Source organism: Ranitomeya variabilis, unplaced genomic scaffold (genome assembly GCF_051348905.1).
Source record: "Ranitomeya variabilis isolate aRanVar5 unplaced genomic scaffold, aRanVar5.hap1 Scaffold_42, whole genome shotgun sequence".
Classification (NCBI taxonomy): domain Eukaryota; kingdom Metazoa; phylum Chordata; class Amphibia; order Anura; family Dendrobatidae; genus Ranitomeya; species Ranitomeya variabilis.
This window is the reverse complement of record NW_027508140.1, coordinates 260,101-285,444: the sequence shown is the minus strand read 5'-3', so window position 1 is coordinate 285,444 and position 25,344 is coordinate 260,101. Positions and strand designations below refer to the sequence as shown.

General features: G+C 44.6%; 1 protein-coding gene across 1 annotated transcript in view; it reads right to left on the bottom strand.

Annotated features, from left to right (window-relative positions):
- The window catches only part of LOC143790627 (FAST kinase domain-containing protein 1, mitochondrial-like), a 44,075-nt gene that overhangs the window by 7,401 nt on the left and 11,330 nt on the right, over positions 1-25,344 (bottom strand). The window contains exons 2-13 of the mRNA XM_077279140.1: positions 25,014-25,096; positions 16,819-17,302; positions 16,676-16,744; positions 16,170-16,295; positions 13,820-14,218; positions 13,475-13,585; positions 12,529-12,660; positions 11,058-11,547; positions 8,929-9,904; positions 4,864-4,992; positions 3,324-3,455; positions 1,829-1,942 (exon numbers count right to left, since the gene is read on the bottom strand). Coding sequence (XP_077135255.1) covers positions 1,829-1,942; positions 3,324-3,455; positions 4,864-4,992; positions 8,929-9,904; positions 11,058-11,547; positions 12,529-12,660; positions 13,475-13,585; positions 13,820-14,218; positions 16,170-16,295; positions 16,676-16,744; positions 16,819-17,153 — 3,013 coding nt within the window. The 5' untranslated portion in view covers positions 17,154-17,302; positions 25,014-25,096. The remainder of the gene's footprint in view (positions 1-1,828; positions 1,943-3,323; positions 3,456-4,863; positions 4,993-8,928; positions 9,905-11,057; positions 11,548-12,528; positions 12,661-13,474; positions 13,586-13,819; positions 14,219-16,169; positions 16,296-16,675; positions 16,745-16,818; positions 17,303-25,013; positions 25,097-25,344) is intronic.

Sequence of the window (25,344 nt, the reverse complement as noted above, 5' to 3'; positions counted from 1 at the left end):
TTTAAATCATGTGTGTGTGTGTGTTTTTTAACCCTTTCCAACAATTGGATTAATAATGGATAGGTGACATAATTGACGCCTCTCCATTATTAATCTGGCTTAATGTCACCTTCCAATAGCAAGGTGGCATTAACCCTTCATTACCCCATATCCCACCGCTACAGGGAGTGGGAAGAGAGTGGCCAAGTGCCAGAATAGGCGCATCTTCCAGATGTGCCTTTTCTGGGGTGGCTGGGGGCAGATGTTTTTAGCCACGGGGGGGGGCCAATAACCATGGACCCTCTCCTGGCTATTAATATCTGCCCTCAGTCACTGGCTTTACCATTCTGGCGGAGAAAATTGCGCGGGAGCCCACGCCAATTTTTTCCGCCATTTAACCCTTTATTTCAGCAGCTACAGCGGCCAAATTTTGCACATACACACTACTAACATTAGTAGTGTGGAATATGCAAAAAAAAATGGGGATATGAGAAGGTTTACTGTATGTAAACCATGTCTCATATCCTGTCGGGTTTGTGCAGGAGAAGGAAAAAGCCGGCAATTGAATTAGCGGCTTTTATGCTATCTAGCGCTGCATTAAATATAAATATACATATATAGGTGTCTCACTGACATATATATATGTATATATACCTATTCTATGTGTATATATCTACTCTATTCTAACCTGTCAGTGTGATTTTACTGTACACCGCGCTGAATTGCCGGCTTTTCAAAGGACACTGGTGCGTAAAAATCGGACAGCAATACGGATGTCATACTGATGTCATACGGATGGTGCGATTAAAAAATCGCATGGCACTCGCATGACACTCGCATGACAATCGCATACGTTCCATCCGTTTTTTCGGTCCAGATTACGGACCGTTTTTTATCTCGCAAGTGGAAAGGGACCCTAAGGGTATGTGCACACATCCGGAAAGTATGCAGAAATTTCCTGAGAAAATCCTGAGGTTTTCCGCAGGAATTCTGCACGCGTTTTTATCGCGTATTTTGCGCGGATTTTTCGCTTTTTTTCCGGAGGTTCCCAATGTAATAATATAGTGGGAAATCCGCTTAAAATCCGCAAAATTAATGAACATGCTGCGTATTTTTCCGCATGCGTTTTTCGCTGAAAAATACGCAACATGTGCACAAAAATTGTGGAAACCATTATAAATGATGGAATGCATATGTATGCGTTTTTTAAGCGTTTTGGTTGCGAAAAAACGTGCAAAAAATGTGCGAATAATCTGGAACGTGTGCACACAGCTTAAAAGGGTTTTTAAAAGTTATCCCCTTTCTATAAAACAGGAGGCAAGTTACTGATCTCTTGGGGGTGTCTGACCGCACTCAGCCATTTCAAGCAGTCCGGTAAAGAATAAAAGGAGTGGGCGACCCCTGCTCAATTACGATTCTGTGCAGAATATTGATTGACTGTATAGACTTTTGTTTTAATTTTTTTTATGGCAACAACCGTATGAAGAACTAAACAAATAAAGGAACTGCGGGCTTTTAGACAACGATCACCAGTGGGTCCTCCGCTAAGAAACGTGATATAATATGAAGTAGATGTGTGTGGAAGTCATCCTGTGATATCATATACTAAAATGCAACTCAAACTGTCCCCACCCTGAATTACATCCCCCCAGGATCTCCCATTGCCTCATATGTCAGTGTTTTGCTTGTGGCTGTGTTGCTTTTATTTGCACAAAAGTTATTAAACAGTCACAATATTTGATGAATTTTGACATATCTTTAAATTATAACATTTCTTTCCAGAGCAGAGCGGCGTTTGTGATTTCTTAGTGCAGCAAAATATATATTTTTTTACATTTCACAATCTTACCTACTGTGTAATAATATGGAGTAGTCACAAACATCTTGGCATAATTAACTCCCCCAAAGAGATCTCCGAGAAATAAGTGGATTTGATGGTATATGGATCTCTTACTGTTACCTTCTGAGCAAAAAAAGAAAACAAACAAAAAACAACTTTTTAATATTCTAAGGATTATTCCTTATTGCATATCCATAAATCGCACAATATACTTTTGCAGTGGAGAATATTAAAGGGATTGTTCACTTTCAGAAAAGTGGACCCCAAACACTCTAAAATAACAAACAGAGCAGGTACATGTCCTCCCCGGTTTCAGTGCCGGTTCCCTCTCGCTGCTCCGGTCTCAGTTTGGGCTGCAGAGATGACGTTATGTCCGACAGCCCAAATCACCGCTGTAGTCAATCACTAAGGCTGGTTTCACACTTGCGTTTTGATCTGCAGCGTTTTTAAAAAAAACGCGTGTGGTGAAAAAACGCATGTAAACGCGGCAAAACACCACGTTTTTTAGACGCATGCGTTTTTGCATGCAGAAAAAAAAACGTGGTGTTTTGCGGCATTTACATGCGTTTTTTCCTGCGTTTGCGTTTTTTAAACGCAGGCTGAGAAGTGTGTGACAGCTGCCAATCATCAAAATCAACTAGAAAACCCACTAAAAACAGAAATAGCTAGGGTTAGGGTTAGGATCCCTAGTAACCCTAGGGATCCTAACCCTAACCCTAGGGATCCTAACCCTAACCCTAACCCTAGGGATCCTAACCCTAAGGGTTAGGATCGTAACCCTAACCCTAAGGGTTAGGGTTAGGATCCCTAGGGTTAGGGTTAGGATCCCTAGGGTTAGGATCCCTAGGGTTACTAACCTAAGGGTTAGGATCCCTAGTAACCCTAGGGTTAGGGTTTTCTTGTTTTTTCTTGTGTTTAGGGTTAGGGTTTTCTTGTTTTTTCTTGTGTTTTTCTATAAAAACGCATGCGTTTTTAACGCAAGCAAACGCATGTGCTTAAAAACGCATGCGTAGACAGCAATGCATTTTTTTGCCGCGAATAAACGCATGCGTTTTTTGCGGGAAAAAAACGCAGCTAGAAATTACTGCAGGTTGCATTTCTGCAAATGAACGCACGCGTCAAAAAACGCATGCGTTGCCAAAAACGCGTCAAAACGCACGCTAAAAAACGCATGCATTTTTTTAATGTTAAGTACAGAAAAAAAAACGCATGCGTTTTTTAGCGCTAAAACGCAGCAGATCAAAACGCAAGTGTGAAACCAGCCTAAGCTCAACGAGGTAGGCGGCAGAGCCTCTGTGCTCAGTGATTGGCTGCAGTGGTGCTGAGCACTGTCAACGCAACATCACTGTTAAAACACTGAGACCAGAGCCTCAGCTGGGAGCCGGCACTGGAATTTGAGCGCTGATTTTTTTTTTTTTATCATGTGTCACTCAATTTTATTTTTTTTTTTTCTTAAGCATACAAAAACAAACTAACAACTAAATGAATAAAACGAGCCCCGCACCTCTATGCTTCATCTGTCGACAGTATTCTTCATGAAACCATGGGACTTGGTATTCCGGGCACTCGAGACAAACCGCCCGATTTAATTGCATCAGGCGCATTCGTATCTTGGCACTTTTGTCAGGCAGAAAAGCTAAAAAATAATATAATTAGTGAAGAAAGAGAAAATCTACAACACACAGAAATCAAAAGCGTTCCCAACATGTGATACTGAGCCTGCGCCGTACATAGCGGGTGCCAGCGGCGTTACACAGCCAGCACCCGCCTGTAACACTATGACTGGCGCTAGCCTCGATTGCCCACTGTACCCCACCCCCCAAGAGACCATGGGGTGGCCATGGGTAATTAGTGCAGTGGGGGTCTATTAAAGGCTATTATTGTCATCAGTTTAGTAGTCCTGTAAAGTTTTAGGCATCATAGGAGACTAAGATTTTTACTTTGTACTACTATCCAGTTTCAAAATACAAAAAAATCCCAAAATAAAAATTACATTACATTTTATTTATATATATATATATATATATATATTTTTTTTTTTTTCTTACATATGTGAACCCTTCTATATAAAAGGTTTTAAGTACCCCAAAATGGTGACAATCTTGTTTGACCTCCCAGAACCATGTATGACCTTGTCAACTGATCGTGCATCTTTATTTCAATGGAGTAAAGGATCAGGTTGGTTGATATCAAAGATCCTCATTTCCCAAACATTTGATAAAAAAAAACAAGGCCTAATACATTGGTTCCAATAATGGAACAATGGGAAAAACAAAACAAAAAACTTCCAGATCTCAGAAAAAGTCACAAACTTAAAAATGTTCATGCACAAAAAGTTCTGATTTTCTTGTTGCCACTGAAATATAAAGAACCTAACCCCCACCATTGGTGAAAAAAAAGAAAAAGGAACTAAAACAAACAAGACAACTATAAACGTTCCGACTTGAAGAGTCACACTGCTGGGTTATTGTTTAAAAAAAAACAAACAACAACAATGGCAGAATTGCGTCTTTTTTTCACCATTTCACTGCTCTTGGAATTTTGTGTGTGCATTATACGGTTAACTGAATTCATTACAATTTGTCTTGTGCAAAAATAACAAATTAATATTGAAAATTGAAAGTAGAATGATAAAAAAAATAAACAGAAAATAAATAATAATTAAAAACAAAACAAAAAAAAATTGCCCAGTTGTGTAAGGGTTAAATAAAAGCTTTATTAAATTTTATAGGGTATTAGGCTTTCTGTGCCGGGTCTCGCACCAGGATGGGTAATGCAGGTAAAGCTGCAAAGAAATATTCGATTTATATTAGCCGACCCTGATGACAGATGTTGGGGAAATGAGGATGGGGCATATTTGCAAAGTGATCCCTTACCCCATTAAAATAAAGATGCACGCTCAGAAGACACGAGCATACATGGTGCTGGGAGATCAGAGAAGACAAAGCCTCCCATATGTACGGCCAGCCTAAGTCCTAGGGGCAACATGAGCAATATAGAACCTAAATGGATAAAGGTGGAGCATTCGCTCACATGACACTTACTGTCCAGTTCGGAATCCAGTTTAGTTAGGAAACGAATATTGAAAATGGCTTTAATCAGATCTTCTGGGAAATACTGTGCAACAGCAAGAGTGAAGCCCACCAGAACCAAGAGATGAGGAGGGAAGGAGTCTGGAAGGTAAAATAACACAACCACTATCTTATACATTTTTTTTTTTCATTCCTGATCTGATATTAGACGAAGCTGAAGTATTAAAGAGTTTTCATTTTTATTTCATAAATCAATAGCACTCATAAAAATAAGTCTTATCAGACAAATCGGCTTTTTTTTTCCTCTCCTCCTGGACTGATCTTTCACGCTCAGTTCATGAGTAAAATCTTCCATTACTGAGATAGGAGACAGCTGGTGCTCATAAAGTTCCATGGAGAAGTGTAACTGATGATTCAGAAGAACTTACAGCGGAAAGTCTGTGTCCGTCTCCACCTCCTCTCCATAGAATTTTATAAGCACCAACCTATCTCACAGTAATGGGAAAATCTGTCTATATAGAGAATGGAGATTGAAAGGAGGGGAAGTAGCACATTTCTCTCATAGAATATATTACAAAATCGCCAGTCACTCTTTAAGAATAAGGTATGTTAGCAGGAGGAGGAATCAGCCCGACCCCTCTGGGCAAATTCCATTCATTTTTACGGATCTGTTCACATCTGCACCGGCGGCTCGGCTACTGGTTACGGAGTCTTTAATGGAAAAGATACTGCTGTCAGAAACCAATGGGAAATGACAGCCGCCGCTGGGATCAGATGACACAGAGGTGAACGGAGCCTTATGGAATGTGTCTGTTTCCTAGGGCTTAAAATGCGTAAATGCGGCGATGTCACTCAGCTACAATACCTTCATTTTCTTTGTGAAAAAGGAAGAAATAGATTAGAAAATGGTAGAATTCTTGTGCAGAACATGTTTTTTTTCGTTTGTTTTTTTTAAGGGGAAGCGGTGTAGAGCAATGACTGCTGTACGTGGCGGCCTGTATTCTGATGATAGTTTGGACAGCGGCAGGGAAAAGAAATAATCTGCAGCTCAGGATCATAATATGGGATGACGTAGCAACTTTATTAAAATTATTTTAGACAAGGTCCCAATCCATAAAGATAAGGAAATTATAACATTAGGGCTACATTTTTTAGATGAAAACGGGACAATTCTTTTTTTTTCTCTTTTCTTCACTTGCCCGTGTGACCACAGTCTATGATATGGGAAATTCATCACTGAAATTCTGATGTGATTATCTGCACAATAACCACAATGTACTAAAAATAATAAAAAAAAGTTGTGGGGTTTAGGTTTTCTAATCTGCAGCTTGTTAATGATAATGTGGAATTTTTTGCATATTTTCACTTTTTGCAACGCGGAGGCGGAAATCACAGTAAGGCCGGCCTCACACTTGGCGTAAGACAATACGCCACGTATTATACGTCCGTACTACGGCCGTAATACAGAGAAATGTTCCCAAAATAGTGATCCGTAGTCAGGGTGTGTCAGCGTATTTTACGCATGGCATCCTCCGTATGTAATCCGTATGGCATCCGTACTGCGAGATTTTCGCGCAGGCTTGCAAAACCGACATCTAATGGATTTATGTGCTCAAATGTTCGGGAAAACATATATACAGTATATATATATATATGTCATTGAGACACATATATATATATTCTGTATTTAGATTTCATTCAGCGCGATATCTGTGAACAGCCGGTAATTCAATTGCCGGCTTTTCATTTCTCCTGCACAAACCCGACATGATATGAGACATGGTTACATACAGTAAACCATCTCATATCCCCCTTTTTTTTGCATATTCCACACTACTAATGTTAGTAGTGTGTATGTGCAAAATTTCAGCGCTGTAGCTGCTGAAATAAAGGGTTAAATGGCGGAAAAAATTGGCGTGGGCTCCCGCGCAATTTTCTCCGCCAGAATGGTAAAGCCAGTGACTTAGGGCAGATATTAATAGCCAGGAGAGGGTCCATGGTTATTGGCCCCCCCCCGTGGCTAAAACATCTGCCCCCAGCCACCCCAGAAAAGGCACATCTGGAAGATGCGCCTATTCTGGCACTTGGCCACTCTCTTCCCACTCCCTGTAGCGGTGGGATATGGGGTAATGAAGGGTTAATGCCACCTTGCTATTGGAAGGGGACATTAAGCCAGATTAATAATGGAGAGGCGTCAATTATGACACCTATCCATTATTAATCCAATTGTTGGAAAGGGTTAAAAAACACACACACACATGATTTAAAAGTATTTTAATGCAATAAACACAGCGGTTGTTGTAATAATTTATTGTTCTCTCAATCCATCAGGAACACCCTCGCTTGGAAAAATAATAAACGCACAAGATACATACCTTCTGGTGAACCGTCTCGTCCCACGAAGTAATCCATCTGAAGGGGTTAACTAATATTACAGGCACGAGCCCTGCTAAATGCAGCTGTGCTCCGTGCCTGTAATCCCCGGCAAATGAATGAAATGTAGGTCATTGACCTACATTTCCTTCAGTCGCGGTGATGCGCCCCCTGGTGGATGTCCTCATCTGACCTGGAGCGTGGGAAAAAGTTCCCAGGCTGCAGTTCATGAGAACATCCAGCAGGGGCGCCTCACCGCGACTGAAGGAAATGTAGGTCAATGACCTACATTTCATTCATTTGCCGGGGATTACAGGCACGGAGCACCGCTGCATTTAGCAGGGCTGTGCCTGTAATATTAGTTAACCCCTTCAGATGGATTACTTCGTGGAGCCGGAACTTATTCGGCTCCTTCTTAGGCACCACCCCAAGCGGGGAAACAATTACGTCAGCCATAGGCAGCGAACTAAACGGCCCCGCCATTCTTCCCAATTCAACCTCTTTTGCCAGCTTAGCCGAAACAATCTCCGAATGCAAACTAGCCGATCTCAAGTTTTTCGTAGAAAAAGGGACAACATGCGTCGGGTGAGGGATCTTAAACCCCTCAAGAAAACCTTCTCTAATAACCTCTGCCTTGAGAGAATCCGGGTATCTATTTAGATAGGGGGCCATCTTTTGAAGCCTCACCGGAGTCTCCCCCTTGACCGCCACCCACGGATGGCTTGCCCCGTGATTTCTTAAAACATTTAGCGGCCCCATGTGAGGCCCCGCTACAGTGGGAGCACACATGTTTAAACTTACAGGTTGCGCCAAACTTACACTGGCCGTCGTTAAACTGCCAGCATGTCCCCGTCTTTTCCTTAGCCTGTGACCCCTGACCTCCTCCACCTTGTCCTGACTGCTGACCGCTACCCCCTCCGCCCCCTTGAAAGGACTGCCCGTAACGCACCGGTGCCATAACCTTCAACCACAATCCAATGTCCTTTTGATCCCATCTTATCTCGGGCCTCATCGCCTTGCGCTGCCTGAACTGTTCATCGTATCGCAGCCAAGCCTGGCCCCCATAGGTACGATGCGCTTCACCAATAGACTCCAAATAACAGAAAAGGCCCGAGCAATTCTCTGGGGCTTTCTCCCCTATCACGCTCGCCAGAATGTTAAATGCCTGCTGCCAGTTAACAAATGTCTGAGGAATAAGGCGCCAACGCCTCTTTTCCTCCTCCTCCTTTTTACTATCATCTTTCTTTCCTTTATCCAAATTAAATTTTTCTAAAGGAAGGAGAGAGAAAATCTCGACGTATTCGTCTTTCCAAATCTTTTCCTTCACCTCCTTCTTCAAATGGGCCCCCAGCGGGCCCTCAAAGCACACAAAAACCTCACCTTTTGCCCTATCATCTAACTTGACGGTATCGCCCCTCCCCGTTTCGGTTTGTACCGACACCGACACACCGGCCGCTGAGGACAGCGGCCCGCTAACGGAACTTGCAATCTCGCTCGGACCCCCAACTCCACAACCGGCAACCGACACCCAAGCCCCAGCGGGCGACGCTCGGGCACTATCCGCAACCCCGCCATCCAATCTTCTCAAGATCTGTGACATACCCGCCAAAAGTTCTCTAATACCCGGAACCTCACCACCACCCCCACTCCGCTCAACAGACCCCGAAACACCCGCCACCGGAAAAGGACTGGACATATACTCACGGGGCTGCGCAGGTGCTGTGTCCCCACCAGCCGTGCCTCCTGAAGCCTGCCGATCGCTTTCGTCACGATGCTCGCTCCCTGAGTCGTCGCTGTTGCTCCTCTGCCCCAGGCCCGCGCCCCTGGCCTCCACGTCACCAGGGGGGACCGAGACTGGCGAAGGCGACCGCTCCCTCGACCTCCTGCTGGACCTGGATCTGGCAGCTTGCATAAGTCCCCTGGGTGCCGCAGCCGGACCATCCGCTCTGTGCGCCGCTCCTGCGCTGCCTCGACCACGTGCTCCTTGCCGCGGTGATGCCACTGGCCTGGCCACCATCCTGCTGCGCCGTCCTGTCCCAGAGCCAGGTGCACCGTGCGGCAGAGGTCTAGGTGCACCCGCCGCAGTACTTCCCGGGTCCCGGCTCCTGTCAGCTGCTGCCGCTGCTGCGCTCCTACCGCGCACCGTCCCTGGAATCACCGCCGCTGGAGCAGCTCCCCGGCGGGTCTGGAGTGCAGATGTCGGCGCTGCAGCGCTCCCGCGCTCCCTGCCAGGCCGAACCGGAAGTGCGGCCATAACATCCGGTGAAGCGCCGGCGTCCTGCCGCGCCTGCCCAGCTCCCGCAGCGCCTCGTCGTCTCGCGCCGGCAGGGCCGCCGAGTGGATTCCTGCCGGAGGGGGGGGCGGGCGGTGTGGCTGCGCCGCGTCCCCCAGCCCCCGCAGGGTCCCGTGAGGGGCTCCGCGGCCTGCGCCTGCCGTGCGGTGTGGTATCCGGGGACAGCCTCTCGGGCGGCCTCGACCTCCTGGAACTCCGGCCCCGGCTCCCGCTGTCCTGGCTGTCACTGCCTCCTAGCAGCCCAGTGAGCTGCTCTTCAAGCCATCCGGCCCTCCTGGATCTTGCCTCCCTGCGAAGCCGAGCGACCAAGCTGTCTACCGCGGCCATGGTGAGTAACGCTGCGGCAGCTGGTCCACTCACTTTGGCTGTCTCTAACTGACTGACCCCCTTTCCCGCACTTTTCCCAGGTCCCCCCCTCCCAATCCCATAGAATTCCCCGCCCCATTTGCTATCCACCAATCCTGAGCCTCCCATTCTAACTTTTTAAAAGAAAATTACTACCCTGCTCCCCATGGCAACGCAGTCATGTGGGGGCTTCCTTTTAGCTGCGCCCCATACAGCCCCCCCTCTATAGACTTGCATCAGAGAATTTGATCCATGATTCAGATCAAAAGTGGCCATATCTCAGTTTGGTTTTTTGCAGGCACTGCAAAAAAGCAAAACATACATGTAAACAGCCCCATAGACTATAATAGGTACATGATCTGTGAGAAACACTGAGAACATGTATGAAAAAAACCAGACGTCTGAGACCTAAGGGCGCAGTCAGACGACCATATAAATTGGACTGTGATTGGACCACAATGCAAAGACTGTCCAGCGGCTCTACCGACCTGAGCATGATGGCTGTACAGGAAAACATGAAGCGGTCACGCTCAGGTCGGGAGAGCCGCCGGCCAGTCTGTGAATTGTGGTCCGATCACAGTCCAATTTATTCGGTCATCTGATTGTGTCCTAAGAGTACAAGTATTGACTGGTAGAACAGTAACACCAAATCCTTCATTTAAAGGAATTGTCTCATCTATAGTGGCCAAAAGTGCTTGTAAAAACAATTTACTTCTTACTTTAAAATCCTCTCCGTTTGCAATAATGGAAGGAGTTTTAATTCTATAGTTTACTGCTCATTGTTTAGGTTACCAGCCACTCCTGCAGCTTGTCAGAAGTGTCCAGTTTCCCAGACAAGCAGCATGCACATCTGCCTCTGCAGGCCATCTGGACCTTAGGAGCGCACCACTGTCCCCTGTCCCCTTACCCCATTGCAAGCGAAAAATCGGGAGGCAGGGGAGATGGGTGCTACCAAAGATACATGATGAGAGAATCCCTTTAAGGATTTCCTGGAGGAATAACAGAGGAACAACAATGAAAAGATGCCCCAGAATAATTATTACATGGGGGTACTATAGTGTAACACACAGGACTGGTGCTCTTTAAGCCGCCCTTAGACAGCTGTCAGGTGCACGCACTGAATAGACCTTTGGCCACCAGATGTTTAGTTTGGGCCAGTGACTGGCCTTCCAATCTGAACCCACGGGGCTTCTACCTTTGTGACATTCTCCATGGTGACTTCTGCGATCTTGTCCAGAACCGGAGGACACAGAGTATTACAGTAACTAATAACCAGCGCCAGAAACGGTGCGTTCCTCCAGGTGACCTGGTGCAGCAGGCGCTGGCAGGTGAGCAGGATGTCGTCTATCAGCATATTCTGCAGCCACTGCCCGTTCATCACGTACGTCAGCTCATTCAACAGATGATCAATGTCGTCCATATTCTTCACTCTCTCCAGTCCGTATCGGCTCACTTTATGGAGGAGTTTCTCATACATCCCGGATTTATTCTGCCTGGACAGCTGGGCGGGCTGTAACCACCGGATGACGCTGTTCGCGATGCTATTCAGGTCGCTGAGGTCACACTGGGGAATGACGTCGTCAATCTTTCTAAGGACGGCTTCATCCACTCTAGTAAGGGTCAGCAGCGACAGTGACCTGGTCATCATAACCACCATAGATGGGACATGAGACGTCTTCATAAAGCTACGGGAAGGGACATTTCAGGCACCAAAAACAAGTCACCATCTCAGAATCAAATCATTTATACATGTGACAAAGGGAACAAAAAGAAGCCACCAAAACCCTCAAAACACATTAATGTGGGCTTTATTTTTGTGGTTTCCCCAGGCAAAAGATAAAATAAAAGGTCCATAGAACAAAAATGTCACGTATTTATTAAAAACAAACAAAAAAAAAAACACTTTGTGATGAGTGTCACTCCAAAATTACTAATTAAAATAAGCCTTATAAAATAGTCCTTATACAACCCATATGTTTGTAGTAATAAACTATTATTGTTGAGCATATTTATGTTAAAATCCGGGTGTCCGTTGTTGGCACGGCCAAGATATTTTTTTGCCTCCTGTGTTGATTGACAGCGCTCGCTTGGGGAAAGCACACAATGTAGCAGCAGGAGCCAGCGCACGCACTCACAGATCTCTCTCCTCTCTGCTGCGGCCATGCGATTTTCCTCCCTCTTCTTTCTTTAACGCTTCTTGCTCGCCACACTTCTGCATCTTTCCGTGGAGCGAGCAGCCACAGCAGAGGAGAGAGGTCAGTGAGCGCGGTCGGTGAGCGCGCACAGGCCTCTGCAGTTACACTGTGCGCATGCACGCTGGAGGACTCCCCAATGTCACCTTGACCAGTAGCGGACATACCATTGGTGCAACCAGTGCAGCCGCACAGGGGCCCGAGAGGTCCGGGGGCCACTGCTTTCCCCAAACCAGGTGGCATTGTGCATTATAAGGAGCTCTCCGGCTGCAGATGGTCCATATATTGTTCTTGCACAGGGGCCTCTGCTGTCTGTGTCCGCTCCTGGCCCTCACGGTATACCAGTCGTATGTTTGTATTCTTATTAGTGACCTTGTCTTACCCACATGGTAAACCCAGCGCCATTCTAATAGGGCCGTCCACATGTCCCTTTAACCCGATTACTCGCCACACATGCATGGAAATTGCACTTACGCAGTTAGACGTTTTTGTAGATCCGCAAACGGTTGATAGTTTTGGCAGGGCAGGCAAACCACGGCATCTGTGAGCTTACATAGATACAGGCGATGGTAATGATCCAGATTGTCCTGGATGGCGGAGCAGATCCTGAACAGAGAGAAAAACGAAAAGATCACACATCATCAAGCAACATAACGAGACTCCATCCACAGCCGTGCCACGTCCTCATCCAGAAGGGACGCTCCCACACAGTGTGCCGTGTGTGGCAGAACAAATTTCACCCGGACCACAAGCCCCACTGACGTACATATGGGTTTTTGTAACTTTGATGGCAAAAACGACACAACACACTGCGCCAGTGTCATCAATAAGTTAGGAAACGGCCGACAGAGTCTCTAATAAGTGGTGGACGCTCCTTGCTCCACTGTAAAGATGCTTCAAGAATGTGCACCATATAAAATGGTTCATAGGTTTGTAAAGGCCCCATATACCGTGAGGGTCGGCCAAGCGTTCATCTGGCCATCAGCTCGCTCTCACTCTATTCCCCCCATGGACATGAATGCTCAGTAGGGTGGCTCATGCATTGAGGAGTGGAGAAATCCACCATCGGACTCATCGGTCTGTACATCAAAGGGATCAGGCAAAAAAAAAAATAAAACCTCTCAGTACTTATTTGCTAGGAGGAGAATACTAAGAGCCTGAAATGGCTGATTACAGGGAACAACAGCTTGCATCCATCTGAACAGTAAATGGAAATATGGCAGGATTCAGACATCCATATATTATGATCCAGGTATGGACCGAATTGGCCGAGGATCTCCTGGCCTCACACATGTATATTTGGGTCAGCAGACCCTCGCTGGGGTGCAGCCCGTACCCGGACCGTGATAATATGGACAATATCAGATTGGACAGGAAGGATCCAGCTCCAAACCATTCACGGCTTAGAGAATCCACTTACTTCTGAATGAGGATTGGGTTCTTGCACTCGGCCTCCGCCATGGTCTCCAGCACGTACACCAGACTGATGTGATGGATCTTACCTGCCAGTATGACAAGGTCGTCTTCAAGCCTGGAGGGAACAAAGGAGCTCAAACCTTTACAAATCCAACATTTGGCAATTGTTTCCAGTACTGAATTCCTAGATTAGACTACAAAATAATCAGGAGCTTCCTCTAATTAGGGAATACGAGTTCTATTTGAGTATTATCATTGCATTATGGGATTTTTTCTGTTGGTTCAGGGCTGATACGTAGTATCCCTTTAAGGGGCCGATACATCACATCCCTTTAAGGGGCCCACTCACCTATTTCTTATCTCTTGAGAAGCCATCGGAAATAAGGCACAAAATATTTTTCCGAAATGATCCGCATTATTCCATAGGTTTGATATTTCGAGCAGAGACAATTTTGCCATCACCTGAAACTCGTACTGCTTGAAAGCCATTTGCCGGTAGAGGCCGCTGACGATGCACATGGTGTCCGTGCTCATTTTATTCTTGTCCCGCACAAAAATCTGATTGCATTTATCCAAGAGGGGCTGGTAGTCATACTTCATAAGGCACAGAAACTGGACGACCCGGCGCACGCTGTGCACATCTATGTAGTTATCCCCCTCCATTAAGGATTCTGCCTTGCTGATCAGTCGGTGCTGCAACCGCTTAGAGGTGACCGGGAATGTCTTCATCATAAGACTGGACAGGTATCTGGAAAAGGATTAAAAAGGATCATGAATGTGATCTATAGCACATATGAAGTGTGTGATATAGAGAGTGGCTTGCAAAATGAGTTAACTGAGAGTCCATCAGTGAGCTTATCCTGACACCCTACGCAGAAAGCAGCCAATCAGAGGTGTGGGCCGGGTTATACAGAGCTCAGTATTTAGAGCACTGCAAGATCTGCAGCAGAGAAAACAGGAACTTTATCAAAACTACAGCAAGCAGCCCAGTAAGTGACACATCGCTGGAATCAGAGTCTCTGCCCCTCCATCATACTGCACTCAGATGGGTCAAAATCAGACATAACCCACATTTTTTCCCGCAGAGTCCGATAAAAAGATTAAATAAATTTTGGACATGTGCACAGCCCTATTGAATATCATAGTTACGAGCGCTACAAGTGAAAACTACACATAGCACTCATCTGAGAAAATTCGTCTTATGCACGAGCCCAAATAGCAAGTTAATCAAACTAATCTCCCTGCTCTAAGTATCAGCAGAGAGGTAACGCGGGATCGGCATTGGCTTCAGCAGGGAAGTTATACTTATTTTGTTATTTTACAGCATTTCCAGATTTGGCTTTTTTAAAAAAAAACAAAAAACAGTTAAGCACATTAATTTTTTTCCCTTTTCAGCATTCTAGAATTTTTTTTTCATTGTTTTCATTCGCGTGTCACCACAGGTCAATATGGTCTTATTTTTGTAGACAAGTACTATTTTGCCTTACGCATTTATTAGTAATATTTTTAACATCAGACAGTAAATGGAAGTCTTAGGGTATGTGTCCACGGTCAGGTTTGCTTCAGGCTTTGGTCAGGATTTTATGCAGGTAAAATCCTGACCAAAAATGCACCTGAGGTCACTGGCAGGTCACCTGCGGTGTTCCTGCGTGTTTTGCTCATAGTAGCAACATGCTGCGTTCTGAAAAAACGCTCCGCATGTGCGTTTTCGCAGGAAAAACGCATGCGTTTTTTAATGCACAGTGGAGACGGGATTTCATTAAATCCCCTCCACTATGCTGTAACATCTGGACGCTGCGTTTTTGATGCTGCGGCTCAGCGCTGCGTCAAAAACGCAGCGTTTCCTGAACGTGGATACATACCCTTACATTTAAAAAATGATGTTTTATTTTTGTTATTTTTTTTTTTTTATTAGTGTGTGGGGTGATGACATTGAAGGATAGTTGCACCAGTCTCTGCCTATAGAAATCCATGGGTGAAAAAGAAATTAAAACAAATATACATATGCAAGATTCAGTAGAAAAATAACAACAAGGCTGGAATTTGGGGGCGTGTCCTATTAGAACACCAGAGGCAGAGCTGACGGAGCCAAGATGGCTGCTCCCATGAGCTGTATTTACCACGACTTTGGCGGAACTAAAATGACTGTTTAACAGTCCTATTGCTTCCAAAGGTAATTTATTGTATATTTAGTTATATGTGCTATCTCTCCGCTGTAAAATAACTTGATATGTTTGACAGTGATGCGTCCACTTTAAGGGGTCAATGGGGACCACTCCTCGTTAGCTTCTTAAAGGAAACCTGTCAGGTCACTCAGGACTCGCAAACTGCTGACATGATGATTTACTTGCCATAATCCAGCAATAAAATCATGCCCTTCCTGTAGCATAAAGTTATGCATATCCTCCACATTTGTATTGCCCTCATTCACTATCCGGATAGTTCTATGAAAACAACACCTCTGGTCAGAGATAACTCACATCCTGAGGAGGAGTTTTCCCCTTTGGAGTCGACCCATCACCAAACATATCAGGTTATACTACAATAGGGAAGTAGTAGATATAAGTAAATAGGAATAAATTACCTTTGGAAACATAAGGACTGTGAAGACAATTATTTCAGCTCTGAGAGAGCCACTGTGACCTGACAGGATCCCTTTAAATCACTTCCAGTAGTCTTAGATACTGGTGACCGCTTACCTAATATTTTGTATGTTCTCCAGGCCCGTGTTCAGGGCATTGGCTACCTTTCCCATTAACGGACTGCTGCCCAGATCTAGTTTTTCCAAACAAACTGAGAATTTCGACAACGTCTCCGGTTCAAACCTGAAACAGGTAAAAACATACAATCAATCATATAAATACAAAATAACAAACAATGCGCCATACAGTTATATAGGATAAAATCCAAAAGATTTCTTTATAAAAAAGTAATTTATTGATCTAACTTTTTAGGTTTCGTTTTTCCAGTCCGCAGTTGCAAAAGTGCAGGACTCCACTGTCCTGGCTGTGCATCTTGTCTCATGTTTACGATGCTACAATGAAATGCTATGACGTGTATACTAGTGGGAGAAGAGGGATACAATGCGGAAAACCTTTGGGCAACACACAGCATGACGAACCTCAAGAGCCAAAGAGCTAATGCTGGGCAACTAAATGGCAAAATGGCTGCTGGGATTGGTAATCAAACATTCCACCAGCCTTACTTTTCCAGTCTTCTCCAGCCTTCCATTAGCAGCTGCTGCACCAAAGAGTCGTGCGCTTCCACATTAAACCTTGAAATACAGAATACAACAATGGTAAACGAGATGCAACATAAGGACCGAGCAATGGAGCAAGTGGCTCGTACCTTATAACGGCATACAGCGTATTCACCAGGGTGGTGTCGCTCATAAAGTCAATTTTATTTTCTGCCAGGATCCGAAGAGCAATAAATTCCGGGTGATTTCGGACGGTTTCATGATTTGCGTTTGCACTCGGCTTCCCCTTCTGAAGCTCCCATAATGTATTGATGGCGCAACCCACATGATGTACTGTAAGCTTAGACTTATGGATGCCAACGAGTTGAAAAATCTGGAATTGGTTTGTGCTAGTCATCAACTGATCCAGGAGCGGATCCGAACTGATACTACGCATCTGAAAGAAGCGCAGAGAAAGAGGCAAAGCCCTCCTCCAGCAGAACATGTCTGGACTGTACGAAAGGCTTAGGACCTTAGAGAAATAAAAATATTCTATGTCTTTTCTTCCAACATCTTCTTAGAAAGTGGATATTCCTCTCTCCGGAGAAGATCTTGTTACTTCAAGATATGATAAGACACTTTGATTAAAGCCATCTGTAAAGGAAGAGATAAAAAAGGAATAATAATAATAGTGGACCCACAACTTATATGTAAGGCTGTGTTCTTTCCACATACAGATTATACAATCAGCATTTTAACATACTTATTATATGGTATTGGTATACAGGGGGTGCAGAAGTCGGTGTACAGTTTAAATAATAGTTGAATGTTATCAATTGTGCATGATTTTCTTAAACAAACCTCATTTTTTATAACTTCCCAAATAAAAATCAAGTCAATCTGGGTAAGGTCTGGTGACCCTTCTGGCCATGCAACCGGCAGGACAGCATCTACCTATCCACATAGTATAAAAATAATAATATGAATAGACATTTATGCCAGCATATGCACCCCTGTATATTAGAATATGAAGCTTAAAGTTATTTGTCCAGAGCATTTTTTAGCATCTGGTGATAAAAACAAACCTATTGAGGCATAAGGACATCAAAGAAGATCGCACCCTACCCTCCCTTTGAATGATCGGGTGGAGAACGTGTCAGACCCATTTCATCCATGTAATTACATGGTGAGTTTAAAGGGTGATTTCTAGTTTAGTAAATCGTCCCCTCTTCTAAAGATAAGGGTTGACTTACTGGCTGCTGGAGTCCCAACTTCTCATACCCCAAAAAAATCTCCAAAAAAGAACACTGGAGCTTATAAACCAAGCTTAGCACTCAGCTATTTCCAGCAGTCCCATACACAATGAATGGTGCGGAGGTTGAGCATGTGCACCTACCGCTCATTTCGAGATTGGACTATGCCAAGCCTCGTTCCCTTTATCAAGAGCCCCATCCTCAGGATCGCCAGGGATCCTAGAACCCCAAAGACCAGCATGCTATGGGAAGGAATAATGCAATATCTTTGGAATGTTTAAAGCCTTAAACTTACACTTCTGCCCAGTAAGAAGGAGAGTGATCTTTAGTATCATAATCAGCCCGCCTTATACAGTGGTGGTATATAACTAGGATATGTCACCTATGCCGATTGCCTGGAGGTGAAGTCACTGGGACCCCTACAGAATGCTAGGAAAGCACTGAGCCATTTTATTTATAGTAATCCTTGCTGGCTTTCTTCGGGTTACCATTAAAAGAAACCTGTCGCTTGATTTATGCTGCCCAAACAATAGGCAGCATTAATCAGAGCCTGGCTGCCTGATTACAGCCAGTGATATTTTTTTCAGAGATAATATACTTTAAAGATCCGGCCGTGGACCATAGCAATAGAGAAACCAAGTCCAGAAAGTCCAAGTGCCACAGCAGGTGATTGACGGGTCCCACGACTGCGAATCACCTGATGCAGTGCTGCAAAATACCAAGAAGAGTCAGACTAGTCTCACATCCAACTATGGTCCTCAGCTGAAGACCATGGCTCGGTCTGCCTATGGTGAAAGACCTGAAGAGAGAAAATACAAGAGGTGCTCCCTGTGTAACACTGTGGGCAACAGGTCAGGGCTAGTGATGAGCGAATATACTCGTTACTCGAGATTTCCCGAGCATGCTCGGGGGTCCTCCGAGTATTTTTTAGTGCTCGGAGATTTAGTTTTCCTCACCTCAGCTGAATGATTTACATCTGTTAGCCAGCATAAGTACATGTGGGGGTTGCCTGGTTGCTAGGGAATCCCCACATGTAATCAAGCTGGTTAAGAGATGTAAATCATTCAGCTGCGGCACGAAAAACTAAATCTCCGAGCACTAAAAAATACTCAGAGGACCCCTGAGCGTGCTCGAGAAATCTCGAGTAACCAGTATATTCGCTCATCACTAGTCAGGGCAAGTCAGAGGGTTGGTCGCTCATCTGAACAGGTTGTGTGCGGCACAACTATGTAAAGAGTTAGATATTATCCAATATCCGCCGTATGCAGACCAAATGGAAAGAGGACACAACAAGGAAAGGAAAGATCAGTGAGGTGGATCCCGGAACAGAGGATAAATAAAAATGTTTGCGTAGAACCTACTCCTCCCTTAAGCATACCTGAGGATTAACCTTAGTAGCAGCAGCGCCCGGGATCCACTGCACTCCTCTCTACTTTAATGGTGAAAGATCTATAACATGAAACTGTCTTCCACAACCTCACCTTTGTATAGAGTTCGGCTGTTCTTCGCCCAGTATTAAGCCTCCTACACAGCTGTTTCTGTTTCAGTCAACGACTGTATTTTAACCTTCCTATGTAAATGATGATCATTCCCCCCCGTTTTGTATAATGGTTTATACACCCGGCTATAATCCTACATCATCCATGACTTTGTGCGAGTGTACACAGAAGAATACGTTCTTTGATGCGATTTCGAAGGATGCCGAATCCTGATTTGATTTCCTTCTTTTTCATTCTCTTTGCATTTTGTTCATTTATAATAATAAAGTATCAACACTTCTATTTATTAAAGCATTCTAACTTTGCAGTATTTCTTTCACACACGTCTAAAACTCTTAAAAATCACAACTAAATTCTCCCAGCGATTCCTACTGGCCACCGACCGCGAGCGGTCTGACGAATCAGCAAAAGGCAAAGCGCTGGAAATTTAGCTCGCGGCGCCTACGTCTAATAACGCCATTTTTGAAGTCCTTATGACATTTAATTGTATTGAATTGTTATTGTTACTAATTATTATTATTATTATTATTATTATTATTGTTATTAATTATTGTTACCACAGGTCCTGGACCCCGTCCTCCACCCGTTACCACAGGTCCTGGTCCCCGTCCTCCACCTGTCACCAGGGCATATGCGCTTGTTACTGGCCATGATTTGTCACAGTCACCCCCAGAATCTGTGTCACACCCCACAGTCTGATGACCCTGCAAGTCACTCTCTGTCTGGGTGTCAGCTCCACGTGTTTTATCCAGCAGACCACTATCAGTCGTATTGTGGCACACTTCAGGTGACGTCAGGTCAGTTAGTTGGACAGTCGCACCTTTCCCTCTGGTCAGGCCTGCCTTCTCAACATTACTAACTGACATCCACATTATATCCACAAACACTTCAGCCTTTTCCCACAGTGCTACCAAATCTTGTCCTATTACCATAGGATACGGCAAGATCGGGTCTACAACCACCTCATGGTATGTGGCAACCTCCGCTGCGACAATGTAGATAGTGGCTACCTGGAGATATTCAGTGTCGCCAGGTGACACAGAATCTCCTGGACGGGTTCCCAGCACAGACGCTTCTCTCCCCGGGTCTATCAACCCTTGCACACACTTTCCATCCAGCCAAAAAGGACACAGTCGTGACACCTCACTGATTGCCGCCCCTTTTTGGCTCCGCCCCCTTTCTGGGCAAGTGCTCCGCTTTTTGATACCACCCCGGTTCGAGATTCAGCCCCCCTTCGGGATTCCACCCCTTTTTGGGCCATTACCCCTATTCGGGTTACCGCCCCTTTTTGGGTCTCCGCCCCCTTTTGGGCAACCATCCCCGTTTGGGCCACCGCTCACTATTAGGGATACTCCCCTCCCTGGGATACACCCCGTGGACTCCCCCACGGCACTCAGGCCCCAGTTCACACAGTACACCCCAATGTCTCTGGGCTTGTACTGGCCTTTTAAGAGTCTGCACAAAAAGAATTTTTTTTTTTTTCTCTATGTCACTTTCACCAGCTCCTGCTGGTACCGCCACAGCTCCCGCTGCAGTCACACACAACCGGCACCTCCAGGTGCTGCCAACCACAAGCCACTACAGCTCCGCCTGCTGTGGAACCTCTCTGTTGTGAATTTACCTTTTGGCTCCCTCTAGTGGCTACTAGTGATTTGACTCTGGGTATGTCATTCATCCCTTGTATGCTCACCTGGGTCGTTAGGTAGGGGTGTTGCTATATAAGCTCCCTGGACCTTCAGTTCAATGCCTGGCAACGTTGATATCAGAGCTAATCTGTAGTGCTCTTGTCTTCTGATCCTGGTTCCTGCAAGATTAAGCTAAGTCTGCTTTTTTGCTTTTTGCTATTTGTTTTTGTTTGCATTTTGTCCAGCTTGTATATAATCTGTATCCTGATCTTGCTGGAAGCTCTAGGGTGGCTGGTGTTCTCCCCCCGGGCCGTTAGACGGTTCGGGGGTTCTTGAATCTCCAGCGTGGATTTTTGATAGGGTTTTTGTTGACCATATAAGTTATATGGTCAACCCAGTTACCACTGCCCTATGAGCTGGATTTTTGTACTTCGCAGACTTGCTGATATCTCTGAGACCCTCGCCATTGGGGTCATAACACCTCTCGCTGCAACCACGGCTACTCTCCACACGGCTCTGCACGGCTCCACCGCTGCCGCTTGTCACCTTTGTGACCCCGCCGAGTCACAGCAGACGCTTGTCAATTTCGTAACCCCGCCGAGTTACCGCTAGACGCTTGTCACCTTCGTGGCTCTGCCACAGCAATTAACTCCACGTGTGCTAGCGGGATTGTTGCCAAAATTATCCACCAATTGTAAGGTTTCTCTCACTGAGAGTGTTGGGGGACACTCACTTGGCCGCGATATTCAAGCACACGGGCACGGGTTTATAAAACAAAGCAGTCCATGCGGTTTATTAAGCCTCATAAACCGGGTTACGCACAGTTCATAACATGAAACACAACAGGCACCAACTGGTAATATTTACTTGCAGCTTCTAACACTTCAGTGTACGGCTTTGCCTCACGGACACTAACACGCTGGTCCTCCCTTAACCAGTTCCCAAGGGAGACCACATAGTTCATAGACTTCACAAGCACTACGGCCTGTACGATACCTGACGGGAGCTCCGGCTCCACCTGCTGACTCCTCGCCAGTCCACACCTCCGGGTAAGCTGCCTTACAGGGATCACCAACTTGCCTGGCCGGCACACACTAGTCAGTCCAGACCTCACCGAAGGACTCCAGCTTCCCCAGTTCCACTGTGCACGGCTCCGGGATCCGGTCCTCCTACTAGGACCTCCCACGCCAGCAGGTGCTTTCCAGGAAGCCTCCTCCCAGGCTTCCAACACAGGAACACACCGAGCCCTCAGGAACTCCCTCAGGGATTTTGCACTTGGACCCTTCAGGTCCAAACACTGGAACCACACAGGAACATGTGACCCACACTCTGGTCACGTTATGTACCTGTAACCACACCCACAGTAATGGATCACATGGACTGGTCACGTGATCCTGACATCACTGCAGGTCAATTCTCACGGCCTCAATACAACTCCGTGCAGATTCCGGGGAGACCATGCAGCGCCCCCTACCTGTTACAGGGGTTACTGCATAACATATATCACAGAGCTTACATACATAACTGGGAAAAAGACCTTGATACTGAATTTCAGGACTGGGAGGTAGATCAAATTTACAAAAATTCGCATGGCCCATCTAGTTGTATAAGAGTACAGGAAAATTCGTATAAAATAGTCACTAGATGGTACACTACCCCAACTCTATCTCATCTTTGGTATCCTAATTCTTCACCAACCTGTTGGAGATGTACTAAAGACGTTGGTACTTTTCTGCATATGTGGTGGTCTTGTGAAATACTACAAACTTTTTGGAAAGAAGTATTAAAACATATAACTAAAATATGCAAATTACTACATCCACCCTCCCTGACACTCATTTTTTTAAACTGGAAGGGGGACAACTCAAAATATAAAAATAAATCCCTGTTGGCTTTCCTTCTATCAGCAGCTAAGCTTCTTATCCCAGTCCACTGGTTGACTAAAAACTGCCCGAGCATTTCGGATTGGGTCAACAAAGTGGACCAGTTATACTATATAGAAGAAATTTCTGCTTTCACTTTTTTCTCACAAGAGAAATTCCACACAACATAGGTCCCCTGGAAATCTTTCAGATCTAGTGATGAGTATTTGGCTCTCATTAACAATTAGAAATCTCTTTAGAGGTTTGGATCTCTTCCTAATCCAGAAATGAACGTGTCGATGTCCCCCCTCTAAATCCCTTGCACCTATTTTACGATAAGCCGAACCCTCCCCTTCTAGTGAATCTATCACCTACCCCCTTTCTCCTCTTCTTTCTTTCTTTCTATTTACAGTATGTGTGTATTGGTTAAATGTCGCATTAATGTGGAGTTGTTTTTGGTTTCTGATCTAGCCTTCGGGAAGTCACAAGACTTCAAATCTGAACTTTCTTAATGATTGCATCTTACTGTAATCTTATGTTTATCCACATGTTTATCTACATGTTCATCACTAATGTTACATGTTATTATTGAACTAGCCTTCCCGAGATTGGGTTATATGTCATACTGATGTATCTCAAATCCACATGTTACCATTTACCTATCTGTTATTTGTGTAAAACTAATAAAAAGAAACTTAAAACAAACGAAGACTGACTTCCAAACTGTTTTGTTCACCGATGAGTGCCGCGCAACGCTCGATGGTCCAGATGGATGGAGTGGAGGATGGCTGGTTGATGGACACCCCATGAAAACACGGCTAAGGCGCCAACAAGGAGGTGGAGTAATGTTTTGGGCTGGAATCATGGGGAGAGAGATTGTCGGCCCCTTTATGATCCCTGAAGGGGTAAAGATGAACTCCATAATCTATGTGGACTTTCTAAAACAACACTTCCTGCCATGGTTCAAGAGGAAGAACCGCAGCAAGATCATTTTCATGCATGATAATGCACCATCTCATGCTGCAAAAAACACATCTGCATCTCTGGCTGCTATGGGCATAAAAGAGGACAAACTTATGGTGTGGCCACCATCTTCCCCTGACCTCAACCCCATTGAGAACCTCTGGAGCATCATCAAAAGGAGTGTCTATGATGGCGGGAGGCAGTTCACATCTAAGCAACAGCTCTGGGAGGGTATTCTGTCCACATGCAAAACAAATGAAGCAGAAACCATCCAAAAACTGACAAATTCAATGGACGAGAGAGTTCAGAAGCTTTTTTCGAACAAGGAGTCCTATGTGCAAATGTAACATCACCTAGAATAAAGTTTTCACTTGAAAACTGTTTGATTTCATTTTGTAATAAGCTGATAATGCTTATAACTTCACAATTGACCTTTTTTTGTTCAAAATAAAAAAAAGAGGTTGAAAACTCTGCTGTGCATAATAATTTGGAACATGCATTTTGAGTGTTTATTTTTTTTTAAAAAGATACTGTTTTCATAGGCAGTTTTTTCCAAAACATTGCAATTATACTAGAATAGTAGATGACTGGAAAATAACAATGACTGCAATTCAGATAGGTAATTTAGAGAAAATATGAGGAAATATTATTTGCATAATAATTTGGAACACAGTGTATATATAGACTGTATATATGTTATAAGGAATATTTGAGGCCATGGAACCATTCTATGTCCATTTTGCAAGCCGTCGAGAAAATTTCGCCATACGGATGCCACACGGATGGCACACGGATAATTGTAGGAGAAAAAATTGCATCCTCGCATTGAATACGGATCACTGTTCAGGAAATTTTCTGCTTATCTCGGCCATCAAAAACGGACTGTATTTTTATATGTTGTGTGTGACTCCGGCCTAACTCCCAAACTGACTGCATTGTTTACTGACAAGGTATAAAACATTTTGAAAACACACCTAATACATTATTAACGACATTTTACCATGTTTATTTTCCCACATGGAAATAAGTGATTTTTCCTTTTCGCTTCTGAACTATACAGAGTTCTGATATTTTATTTCAGATTATGTGCAGAACTTGAACTTGATTCATTTGACTACTTGTGGTTCAAGGTAAGCTGATTCTGTGAATAATTAATGTCTTACTGGATGTAGTTGACAACATTCTGGCCATGAAGTACATTTTGATGATAGTTCTAGCAAGTTACTGGTGAAACTCTTCCAAGGTTCTGTTAACATACAAAAATAAGCGATTTACGTGAATAACTTCTGAACTACACATAGAGTTGATAATTTTTTTGACAAATATTGTTCAGGACATTGAGCTGGTCATTTTGAGTACTAGTGGTCTAGAGTACCTGTTTTCAAATTGAACTTACGTATGATTGAGTGTGTTTGATTATGCGCGACATAAGCGATTTACGTGAATAACTTCTGAACTACACAGAGTTGATAATTTTTTTGGTAAATATTATTC